Source organism: Pleurodeles waltl, chromosome 12 (genome assembly GCF_031143425.1).
Source record: "Pleurodeles waltl isolate 20211129_DDA chromosome 12, aPleWal1.hap1.20221129, whole genome shotgun sequence".
Classification (NCBI taxonomy): domain Eukaryota; kingdom Metazoa; phylum Chordata; class Amphibia; order Caudata; family Salamandridae; genus Pleurodeles; species Pleurodeles waltl.
In genome coordinates this window covers 546,887,324-546,900,626 of record NC_090451.1, presented here as the reverse complement: position 1 = coordinate 546,900,626, position 13,303 = coordinate 546,887,324, and the positions used below count along the sequence as shown (strand labels likewise).

The 13,303-nt window shown below is 44.5% G+C and overlaps 1 protein-coding gene across 2 annotated transcripts in view; it reads right to left on the bottom strand.

Moving 5' to 3' along the window:
• Positions 1-13,303, bottom strand: part of CENPT (centromere protein T) — an 834,768-nt gene that overhangs the window by 60,772 nt on the left and 760,693 nt on the right. For both annotated transcript variants that reach the window (XM_069217597.1, XM_069217596.1), the window contains exon 19: positions 2,257-2,362. In XM_069217597.1, coding sequence (XP_069073698.1) covers positions 2,257-2,362 — 106 coding nt within the window. The remainder of the gene's footprint in view (positions 1-2,256; positions 2,363-13,303) is intronic.

Below are 13,303 nucleotides of genomic sequence, written 5' to 3'. Positions count from 1 at the left end.
TCTTAGCACCCCAAGTCAAGAATTAGACTGTGTGTAACTGTAATTTTCTCAGTTTTACACCACCTCCTATCTTCGATCTCTAAAATAGGAATTGTTTGTTTCTCTCAACAGAGGAATGGGCTACAACAGTAGGAAAAAGATTGCAGTTACAGGGATCAGGGGTCAAACAGCACTCCACAATGCAACCTCTGACTGAGTCCCTGATGGACCTCTCGCTCAATTTGCAGGTGTGATAGAAGATTATCTCTGCATAACGTCATCTCATTTCACAACTATGAGTTGCAAACAGTCAAAGTAACATCCATGCTTACTTGCCACACAAAAGACAACTCTAACTCAGTCGGACTCATTCCTTCTTCCTGTATTTATTTCCTCAAGATCACTGTGTTGACTTTGAAATGAACTTATGCCAGTAATGTAAAATTGCCACTCTTACTTTCCAAGTTCATCATGTATTTGAAATGTATGTTTTATTCATTGTTGTGAAGAAAAAGGGGAGATATGTCTAGTGCTTGAGCACTACATAAAACTACACATGTTGGGAATGCAAACTACTTAAGGGCCCTTATCAAGTCTTCATCCTCCACTTAACAGCTCTAGAGAATTAGCAAAGTTTGAAAGAAGAGCAAGGGCTAAAGTTGCAGCACCCATGAAAGCTATGAAACTACCCACAAAGGATATACAAAACAGAAATATAATTACAGAATCTGAGATTCGAAATTATGCCTTTTTTGAGCAAATGTTTCATAAATACATAAGCAACATACTCTACGCAAAGTTCTAACATCTTCTCATATTCTTTCTTTTTCAGCCCAAACATGAAGTTTGTGAGTGCAATTGGGATTCTAAGTTGGTACCTGGCAAAGGTGGCCACCTTTGGCTCAAACAGCACCTGAGACAAATGCATCTTAGAAAGGCTATATTGGCACCGTAGTTTACGTTTAAGTGTGCGGTTGTTAGAGCATACTCTAGACCACAACCTTGGGGAAACCACTGAAAATTACATGCATTTACCCCCAGCAGTGAATACCATATGCCACTTAAGGAAAAATTATAAATTGAGACTGCTTTTGTTTAGTGACTGGCCATGCCTTTTTGACTCTCTCATACATCAGGGTGCTCTGTTTGGGGGGAACAAAATCAGCAGATCTACTCCCCCTGTACTTCAGAGTGACAAACTCCCATAACTAAGGAGGAGACCATACTATGATGGTATCTTTCCACCTGGGGAAACACTTTTGCAACAGACGTAAGTAAAAAAACAGAATCACACATAAAATAGAGATGCACGAGTTTGTCAACCCACAGACTCAAATGATGTTGGTGAAATTCAGACAAATTCGATCAGCAGTCTTTATGTTTTATTTAAAAAAGAACTGTATTATATGGGCATGAAAGGTCAAAGGACCGAAACCAGGCATGCGGAAGGAATTTTTAGTTTTAAAAGGCTGGTCAACAAAATTCTGAATGAACGGACACCTGTGGATGCTGTGAACAATGTGCTCCATTGACTAAGAGGACACTAACAGCTTGAGTTAGAAAACACTGGCAAGCAGGTATGGGCTGGGTGATGGAGTTAAATGAACACACAATAGATTTATCCAAATTGGCAGCTTCCTATCAGCAGTGCAAAATTGACTTGACCTATTCCATTCCCAGAGGTTTATGGAGACCTATTAGTCTAAAGAAAGGGGTCTGCAATGTTGTATTTCTAATATCTGTAAAACAGCTAAATATCAATCTTTTTTAGTACACAGCTAAAACCCCTCCTTACACTTCTACACACAGAAGTACGGTTAAGCATGCATTCGCATATCAAAATAGTAGCATAAAGGAAAATATTTAGTAACTCTGACAGTCTTGTTACAGATTTTATGATTTTTCATTACTTTTTCTTTGAACATAACCCCATCATTCACATATAGTGGAAATCACACGGGTTGATAATGTTGGGTCTTAAAGATGGATGCAAAATAAACCCAAGGATAGAAAAGCTCAACCTGCAAACGTTTCAAGTTTGTTCATTTGATCAACAGTGTTTTTGACATTATGAGTTGCATCTTGCACCTGAGCGGAGAAAACAACCAGTTCCACTTTCACACACCATATCTTGTCGCATTGGGTAGTCAAATGGCAGTTTCCATTCATATCTGCTTGCCTGTACAAGGAAGCCACTTTGTAAAAAAAAAAAAAAAAAAAAAAAAACGTGCTTCACTTTCATAATTAACAATGAATTAGACATTACGTAATACTTACTTTGCATTTGAAGGTTTAAGATAGCTTGGGGTGGCCAATGCTGAAGACAACTCAGCTCCTTTCTTCGTTTGTGCGCGCAGGAAATCGTTTCTATCCATTGTAAGTTCTGACAAATGATAGAGGGATCAATTAACAAACACAAATCACATTTTCTCTACATTGTTCACGTTTTACACTTATTCCCCCCTTTCAACGTCACCCGTGGGATGTTCCAGTCTCAGGCAAGGTACTGAAATATCCTTTCTATTGCAAACAGAAAGAATTTCAATTGGGCTCTGGGCACCTTATTCATCTTCAACCAGGGATCTAGGACATGGATTGGCATTATGCTTACTAACTACTGATATAGATCTTTAGTTAAATCAACATATGTGTATATAAAAAGGATTTAACACCTACTAACCGGATCAAAAACCAGAATATACATTAAGGTAGGTTGCTCTGTTTGATTACCTCTGTGAGAATGTGATGTGCCCAATCTGTTTCCATTGTCCAAATTATTTTTATGTCACATTCTCAACTGTGCTATTTCAACTTCGTTTTTTAGAGTATTTGGAATTTATTGTATTATATTTAGGTCTGGCCAAAAGACTACTTTTAGCCGTCTTTTGATGAATTCCTATTAAGGACAATGCCAATACATAAAGTGGTATCTGGGTCAGCCCAGTGCTTACCACTGGGTGGCTTTCTTGCCAACCTCATTTGCTTACTTTGTATTCAATGGCTTTCTTTCTCTTCTTGTGTCGGTCCCACCCATAAATCACAGCTTCTTCATCATTTTTAATGGATGCCTTGTTGCCTTCCACTGCTTATATAATTAAATAAATCTTTTCCACAGAAACCCCCACCCCTTTCGCTGTGTTGCGCCTCCTCCTCCGCCCACAATTCTTGTTGCTTCATCCAACCTTCCCCAAGCAGTTCACGGTTTACGTTTGTCCCTCCTTGGGGCGGTTTTGTTACCGTCTTGGTCATCGCCCGTTACATGACTAATTGCACTTTTGCCGCTAAGTTGACTGCAAGCGAACTTCTTTTTCCTTTTGTGTGTCTTTTCACGCTGATGCTCGTGGTGGCCTTGGAGCTTTGAATTAATATGCTTATGTGAAACTGTTTTACTTTTCATTTTCAATTTATGGGGCAAAAAAAGTCCGGTTAGGAGTTTACAACGCTAATAGTCCTAAGTTGAGGATGACGTAATGACATCAGAAATGTTAACATCCGAAAAAAAAACACAAAAAAAACGTTGGGGTGAAAAAAAATAACCCCTCGGTCACGTTTGTGTAGCCTCAGAAGAGAACAAGAACGAATTAGCATTTAGGTCACAAATATGCATTAAGCCGCTTGTGGGCTTGAAGTAAGAAAGGAAGAAAAAAAAAACAAATAACTATAAAACGTCATAATGCGTAACTAGGAAATGTAGAATGAAAATTGAAATTAATTGCTTTCAATATGTATGAAAATTATTCATACAATGTGAAATTTGAATTAAGAAAATCTCACTACACGACGGTAAAACACTTTTCAAATTGGAAACTAGCGCATAAGGTAACAAGTATTGTCAAAGTGTCGGGCTTGTTTTAGTGAATATATGTTTTTTATTGTCATAAGCTCAAGATGTGCTAGTAAGCATTTTAAGAACAAGAGAACCAAATATACTCTAACGCGAGTTTTGACAAATACAACTTTACCACGTCACTTCTAAGCTTCACTGTCCTTGGTCTAACTACTCATCGCCAACCTGGGCCTTTGGACCTGCATCACTTCCACAACACTCAGACTCCAGTGACAGAGGGAAGATTCTAAAATTACACATTGAGCTCATGTGACTAAATTTACAAAGGATGATGACTGTGGGTTTAATTTCTATAGTTATCTTGTAATCCTTTGACGAAAAAGTTACTTACCTTCGGTAATGCCTTATCTTGTACAGATTATATCGAGTTGCAGATTCCTTCCCTTCAAATTCTCCCCTGGCGTCAGTCTGGATCCAGAAGATTTTTCATGAACCACTGCGTGCCTGTAAGTGGTGTCGATTGGCTCCATGTTGAAGTGACATTGCAGTACCTATACAGGTGCCACTCAGGTGCGCCAACATCAGTTTCTTTTCACACTTTCCATGCCAGAAGCGTGGAGCTATCAAGAACACTGACCACTGGTGTGTCAAACTAGGGCCCTGAAAGATCATCCCAGTCCATAAAAATCAGTTTGCAGAGCGGGGAGGATTGGTGGGTTTGTAAGGATTCTGTAGCCGTAGGACCTCATTAAGAGTCTGTCAGTCTTAAAATCACCAGACCCGCGGTGGAGGTCTCACCGCCGATAGGCTGGCGGTGAAGACCGCCACATTACGAGTTCAGCGGTTTGGCCTAAGCCAAACTGCCGATACTCCGCCTGTCCTCCACTTCTCTGCGGTACGCCGGGCTGGATGGAGGGGAGGACCTCGGGCCGCTGGATGCCGAAATACCGCTAGCGGTATTACGACGCGGAAGACCGCCAGCATTTTTCTGGTGGTTGCACCACCAGAAAAAGCTGGCGATCTTATATCCTGGCGACAGGAGTCTGCATTCCTATCACCGGGATACTCCTGCACACACGTCCACATACTCTCACACATGCACCCACATACTCCCACACACAAACATCCCCCCACTCACCCATGCACTCGCATCATACCCCCCATGCACACAGACATACAAACACTGCACGCACACACCCCCACGTCCAGTCACACAAACACCCCCACTTCCCCGTCCACACTCACCCTCACACCCCTCCCAATCCACTTACATACAAATGCACCCGCACACATGCACTCACCACCTCCCTATCCACCAATGCACACTCCCTCCACTTACACACACTCACCCCCCAAACACTCACACACCGCCTCACCCTGTCCACAATCATGCAGACATGCACCCACAAACATCCCACCCACCCCCGCATTCACAACATTCACACACGCACACATCCCCTGTTGGACGATCCACTTACCTTGTCCGTCAAGGAGATCATCCGGGAGAGGACAGATCCTGGCCCGTCCACCGCTGGCAATGCCCCTCCATCAGGACACCTCCACGCCATATTACGTGTCATAATACAGCATGTAGCGTCCTTTTGGCGTGGCAGTGTCGGAACCGCTTCTTCACAGCCAACTGGCCTAGGGTGGTCTTTCGGTGCCCGTGGCATTGGCAGTCTTACGAAAAGACTGCCAAAGTTGTAATGAGGGCCATAGACTCTAGCAGATATGGTGTTACCGAAGGTAAGTAAATTGTTCATCTGATAGAGATTTCTAGCTGCAGATTCCTTACCTATTAACAGGTACTCAAGCAATACCATCTAAGGAGGTGGGTCTGCGAACCAAGTTCAAATTATAAAATCCTCGAGGACCGAACAAGCAAAGTGGCAGTAATGTTTAGTAAACTATTGCGGAGATGCCCATGTTGCTGCCTGGCAGATGTCTAGGACAGGAACTTGCATGCCAATACAGTGGTCGCAGCTTTAGCTCTGGTGGAAAGAGCCTGCAAACCCACAGGAGGCTGCTTATTGGCCAGTTCATAACACACCTTGAAGCAGAGTATGATCCAATGAGAGGTGATTTGCTTCTGCAAGGCCTGACCTTTCTTTGCACCCACATATCCCACAAGGAGTTGGCCTTCCACCCGGAACTCATGAGTACGATCAAGACAGAACCCCAATGCTCTTTTGAGGCCCAGGTGGTGGAGTCTCCCTTCTTCCTTGGTAGGATGTGGTGGTGCATAAAAAGTAAGCAGGGTGATTGACTGGCCTACATGAAAGGGTGTGACCAGACCACTTTTGGCAGAAAAGAGGTCCTTGTGTGAAGCACCAGTTTGTCACTATATATAGAGGGGCAAGGCAGCTTAGATGAGAAGGCCGTCAGCTCAATCTCTCGAAGGGCCAATGTAACTGCCACAAGGAAGTCTGTTTTCAATGTGAAAAGCCTGAGGGTACAATTGTGGAGAGGCTCGAAAGGAGCACACATCTAAAATGTTACAACCAAATTAATGTCCCGCTGTGGCATAATGAATGGGGAAGAAGGGAAGAGTTGAGTAAGACCTTTGCAAAGAGGGTTGCTCAGGCAACGCACGAAAGCAGAAATAGCAGAGAAATGCTTCAGTGCCCAAAGCAGAGCCCTGCTGGGCAAGGGAAAGAAAAGTAAATCTTCAGAAAAGGGGGCAGAAGGAGGATCAACAGACTTTTCTGTGCACCATGCCACAATTTTCTTCCAATGGCAGGCGTGTACCGTTTTGGTGGAGGGATTTCTGGCTACCAAGATGACGTTACAGACTTTGGGAAGAAGGTCCAAAACTGTCAACTGCCACAGCTCAATCCCCACGAAGGAGAGCGGAGGTTCGGGTGAAGAACCCTCTCCTACTACTGTGACAGAAGGTCCTCCAGAAGGGGCAGACTGATTGGAGGATCGATGGCCATGAACAGTAGCCTGGGTTACCAGTGCCCAGTCCCAAGCAACAGGTTGTTCCTGTTCTTCTTGAGAACTCTGGGTAGGGGTGGTATGGGCAGAAAGATGTACAAGAGGCTTGAGTTCCACTCGAGATGAAAAGCACCTCTGAGCGAAGGCCTCCTTGAAAACTCAAGTGAGCAAAACTGCTGACATTGGGCATTCTCAGTGGAGGTGAACAGATCTAGCCAAGGCTCACCCCACTGCTAAAAGAGACCTTGCGCCACCTCCGGGTGGCGACACCATTCATGATCCACTAGGCATCTTCAGCTGAGTTTGTCTGCTATGGCGTTCAGAGCCTGCCAGGTGTTGAACCCCCAGGTTTATGCCCTGCTGTTCCAGCCATGCCCAAAGGCACAAAGCCTCTGGACAAAGGGCCCACGACTCCACCTGCCCTGTTTGTTGCAATACCACATGGAGGTGATGTTGTCCACGAACACCTGCACTAGCCTTCCCTTGATGGAGGGTAGAAAGGCGTTCAATGCCAGTCAGATAGCTAAGAGCTCCAGCAGGTTGATGTGGAGTCTGAACTCCGCTGCAGACCAGAGTTCCCTGATCTCCACCTCTCCCAGATGGCCGCCGCAAACCAGAAGTGACACATCTGTCACTACTGTCAGATCTGGTTGGGAAAGAGAGAGGGAGCTGTCATTGAATGAACCACACTTCGTTACCCACCAATCACCACCGCAGATCTTTTGCAGTTCCCTCTGAGATCCGGACCATGTAGTTAAAACTTCAGGTCCCACCGCAGAGCCCGCATATGCCATTTGGCATGTGTCAGCAGCAGGATGCAGGAAACCATGAGTCCCGACAGCCTCAGAGTCAGTATCACTGAAATCTAGAGGCTGAAACATCTGTATCATAGCCTGAATATCCTGGAGATGGCTTTTGGGAGGATAAGCACGAAACTGCACTGTGTCCAGAACAACGCAGATGAAAGGGAGCATCTGAGATGGGGGGGGGGGGTCAGGTGTGACTTCTGCACATTTCTAGTAAACCCCGGCAAATGCAGGAAGTTTGCCTAAGTCCTACGGTGGGAGACGACAGCCTGGGGCGAGTCCACCTTTAACAGTCAGTCATCAAGACAGGGGAAGGCAGGAACCCCTGATCTCTGCAGGTGAGCCACAACCACAGCCATCGCCTCAGTGAGCACCCGAGGGGTGCTGCCAAGGCCAAAGGGGAGCACGGTCAACTGAAATTGCTCATGGCCTACTGTGAACTGCAGGTAAAGTCTGTGGGCAGGCTGGACTGGGATGTGGAAATAAGTGTCCTGCAAGCCCAACACTACCATCCTCTCTCCTGGGTCCAGGGCAGACAAAACCTTAGCGAACGTGGGTATTTTGAATTTCTCCTTCATGAGGAAGAGATAGATCTCAAATAAGGCGTAGACCTTTGTCCTTTTTGGGAACCAGAAAGTATCAGGAATAACCACCACAGCCTACTTCTGGCACAAGAACCCTCTCTATGGCCCCCCCTGGCCAAGAGAGCCACAACTTCCTCGCAGAGAATGGACAGATGATCCTCTGTCAACAGGTCGTGAGATGGTGGCATGGAGGTAGGGGTAGCCTCGATGGGGAGGGAGTAACCCCTTTGGACAATCTACAAAACCCACCTGCCCGATGTAATGGACTGCCAGTAAGGCAGGTGACGGTGAATCCTTCCGCCAACTGGGTGCCCATGGCAGTAAAGGGGCCGTCTAGGAGGGTTTAGAGGCTGCTGCAGTTAGGGGGACAGCGGACTGACCAGATCACAAGGTCTGTGGGAACCGTGCCTTCGTCCACGCACAGGCTGGGAAGCATGCTGCAGGTTCAGTGGCTGGGCAGTAATTAGCGTGGCAGACTGGGGGACAGGGGCTGCCATGAGACCCAAGGACCTGGCCGTAGCCCAAGAGTCCTTGAAGCACTCAAGTGCCAAGTATCCCTTATCTCTGAAGAGCCGGGAGCCATTGAAGGACATGCCCATAAGGGAAGCTTGGACATCCCCCAAAAAGTCAGATCTCCTCCTCAGCCAGGCGTGGCACATCAGGGCCACTGTCGTGGAAACTGCTCTGCCTAGTGAGTCGGTTGTGTCAAGTCTGCAATTAATTGTGAACTTTGCTGTCCCTCTGCCATTGGCAACAGCCTGCGAGAGTATGGTCAGGGCCTCCTCCGGAACCTGTGGCAGCATTTGCACAACCGTGTCCCAAAAAGAACAGCCCAAAAGGTATGAATTGTTCACGGATTGCAGCACCAGGCTGCTGGAAGAAAACATCTTCCCAAATGAGTCCAGCTTCTTAGATTCCTTATCAGGGGGAGCGGCAGGGAAAGCACAGTGGGAAGTTGAGGCTTGGACCACCAAGCTCTAAGGCGTAGGGTGTTGCGTGATGAAGGTTGGGTCCTCAGGCTTGGGGTGACGGCGGGCAATCGTCCTATTCACACATGCCCCTGTGCTGGGGTTTGAGTAGGTTGCCAAAAGCACACCTGTGTAAGCATCATTGAACAGGAGTAGGGGCTTGGATGTGGAAACCACCAGTTGCAAGCACCTCTGTCAAGAGATTAGTCTTGACTGCTATTGTGGGTAGCTGAAAGTCTAGGACCTCAGCTACCCCACCTCACCACTATTGCATAGGAAGCTCCCTTTTCCGTAGCCACAGTAGGGAGAGAAAGCATACCAGTATCTGGAGAGGTTGTCCAGTCCACTGGCTTTACCAATATCCTCACACCTGTCCATTTCCTTCTCATAGGGCTAGTATTCTAAAGGATCCAGTGACCCCTCCAAGTCTTCCAGAAGGATTAGCCCAGCGGAATAGGGCTCCTATCTAGGAGGCGAGTCTCCTGCAGGAGTTGGGTGACCCCCGTTTGGCTCTATGTCAGAGTCGGGGATGACAATGGGGATGGTGCCGCTGTGGAAGGATAGATGGTATGACCGGTGCCAGTCCGGATCCGGGACTGGATCCTCAGGCGCCAATCAGGGCCTAAGTCCAAGTTGCCAACGGGGAACCAGATGGGACCACCACTGACCACATTGGGCCTGAAGTCATACCAACAGGTTGGACTGTCCAAACATTAGGTTAATGGACTCTAAGAACTCCTTAAGTTGGGCAGGGTTCGCTCCAGCTCTTAGAAAGCTAGGGAGGCAAGAGCGACCTGCGTGGAGTCCATATCAATCTAATACAGTAAAACTTAAACATAGGAAGTAACCTAAGTTTGTGGGCTTTAGCCAATTTTGCTCAAGGAGGAAAAAGGTTTTCTAGGCTGTAGATCAAGAATCATGGACACAGAATAATGCAATCAGAATGTGGTATAAGAGTAAAAAAAGCTAACAAACTCAAGCCAAAGTAGAGAAATGAAAAAAAGTTAGGAAAAATAGGAGCAAAAATAGGAGAAAAATTAGGGAGCGAAAGGGAAAGGTAGAGAGACATAGTATAAGAAAGAAAGAGTAGATAGTAAATCTTTGGAATATTAGTTATATTCTAATTAGGGTGCCTCAAGCAGGAGGGAGGGACCGTACACGCGCATATGAGTGACCCATAAGATAAATGCCGAGATGCGTGGAAGCCAGGGTGAAGAATAGACTACATGAAGTGCATCGTGATAGAGAAAGAGAGTTAGTGGGATCCTAATTATGAGAGTTGGAGAATATAAAAAGACCAGCAATATAACTAAACAGCCGGTCAGTTAGTTTATATATATATATATATCGCATGCCTTGAGGTGAAAGGAGGCCAAAAAACCCTAGTGAAGAGAAAATTTAAATAAATGTTTGTGAGTCATGCCAATAGGTTGGAAACAAGGAACATACCGAATTTGTAAATGTAGATAGTTCTGCTTTGAAGAAACGAATAGTAGTCACGAGTCCAGCAAAACTGGGACTGCAACAGGTCTGGTAAAAGATGTACCATGTACCAAAAAGATGGTGCTAATTATGTTCTGAGTAAACAGTCTCTGAAGTAAGGGATATGGGTTCAGTTGACGAAAATGGCCATGATAAGCCAAAAGGATAAGCTGGAAAGTAATGAAAATGTTAGCGTTAGAATTTTGTTTTGTTAAAAACAGAAGGATTATTAAAAAAGAGAGGAATGAAGTGTGTCTAAGAGTATGGGAAAGAAAAAGAATAACAAAAAAATGAAAAATAATGTAAAAGGGGATATAGACATAATTGAAAATGCTAAAAAGACTAGAGAAAGCCTGCAGAAAAAGGGGTATGAAAACAGTGATGGAAATAATAATTGTGTAATGTCTACAAACGTAGACAACATGAAAAAATCACCAGATAGATGGTGGAGGAGGATTAAAGTTGCTCCCAAAATTAATTTCCTAAGTAAAGGGGGTGTGTGTATCTAGCCGCATTAACGAGAAATCAAGTGCAACAGAGGCCAGGCACATATGCAGACAACGAATCAGGGTGTGCTGAAACGGCCGACATATATTAGACGGTCGTAGTGCTAAAGCAAAACCAAGGTAAGTACTGGTGACTAATTGAAACAAAACTATAACGTAAAAACGACCAATGCCAAGGTGGAGGCGTCCCAAAGTACGAAGGGGTTAGCAAATCAAAAACGAAGATCGCAGCTAAAACATTAGGAATAGAAATAATGCTGCTATCGGTACGGAATTAAAGGGAGAAGTCAGCACTATCAACTACTAACAAAATAATTGGAAACATGTAGGGGACAGAATTGGAACATGTGACTTAGGTCAATATTTAAAGTATTTGTGCAATACAAAACAGTTATAAACTCACAAGGAAAAGCAATAAAAATCCCAAACCAAAAAGTAGAAAATATACTAACATTTATTAAATAAAATGCCACCAAAATGACAAAATAACAGTAAGGGAAACAGGAGATATGATTAAAAAAAAGTTCTGTAGCAATAGCACCAAAAAGGATAAAGCATCAATGATAGTCAATGGTTGAAGAAAACCAGGACATAGGCTCAATTTGAGACTGACTGTGATGTAACACGGGTCAGATACATCAAACAGGTTCATCCTGGTCAAAGATTTTACCTTCTGACTCAGGGCCTCTTAGTATGGGTGGCACAATCACTATTTTTTCTGTTTCAGATCTTGCCACATGTCTCAAAGTACTCCCTAGTAGGGAAAGGCACCATTCTGAACTACATATATGGTATGTTTCAAGTCAAGATAGATTTGATCCAGGTAGGTTCCAGAGTGGGTCTTAGACATCTGTACCTCTAGCTGTAGGGACTAATACCATTCTTTGAAAGTTTATACAGTATCTAGGGCAGCGGTGGCTCCTCCATTAAGGCAGAAGAGCGTCACCCTACTGATCTGACCAGTGAAGAAAAATACAAATAAATTGATGATAATGCAACGTTATTATCATTTTATTTTTCCTCAGGGAGGCAGGTTAAGGTGGGGCTGGGCTGGAAGAGGAGTGGTGAGTGCACCATAAGTACGCATAAATGTTTGCCCGGCCGGACAAACAGTTAGCACACTTAGCATTTCTCTACCTGGTTGTATTGCACAGCCAACAGGAGACAGTGCACACAGTCCCAAATCCCTGTCAGATCACCATAGCAGGCTCCTCAGACCAATCACAATGCTGCTGTCATGCTGGTGACAGCAGCATCATGACTGTACGGGAGTCTGGAAGCTTGTGTGCTTCCAGGAGTCAGGGAAGAGAAGAGGACGAAGGAGAGACGGAACTGTCTCACCCGATGTAAAAGGTAAGTGTTTTTTTTTATTTTATTTTATTTCATTTTGTTTATACCTCTCCCCCCTCCCCTGTTGAGAAGTAGCCGCCACCGATCTGGGCCAACTAGGCTTGGGTTCTTCCAAACATATTCTAATTGTAAAGAAGTGAAGAATTTCTTAATATATAACAAAAAGTTGCCTCTGCCCTAACATAATGACTTTTCATTTCGAATAGATTCTAAATATAGTGATGCAGTTGGGTTTTTATGCATTCTTATTCAATACATAATTGGTCTTGCTAGGAGGCTGGCATGGTTTGTAGTGGGTACCTTGGGTATTTACATCTTATACCAGGTCCAGTTATCCCTTATTAGTGAAATGTAGTAGTGTTCCAGCAGCTTAGGATGATAGAGGTAGCTACAGCAGAGCAGCTTAGACTGAACTAGGAGACATGCAAAGCTTCCTGCAATACCACTTATAGTTACACAGTACTTATACACAAGTAAAGACAATACTCAGTGTTACCAAAAACAAAGGTATTTATTTGGGTGACACAGTACCAAAAATATCTTAGAGACAATACTCCTTCTGGAGGTAAGTGTTATACAGAATATATACGCTAGACACCAACGTTGGACAAGTAAATAGTCATAGAACAATGCAAACAATAGGAAATGCTATAGATTGCAATGGGAGAAAACAGGTCATGGGGCAACACAAACCATATACTAAGAAAGTGGAATGCTAATCATGAATTCCCTCCTACACAAGTGTAGTGTGTGCAGAATCGCTGGGAGAGTAAGAATACAGTGAAGGTAAGTAAATTACCCCACCCCAGAGCCCAGAAAAGCAGGAGTAAAGTACTTCAAGTTTCCTTAGGACACACTACACCTCGTGACTGGGATTCTGCAGTGGCCAACCAAGTCTGCAAAG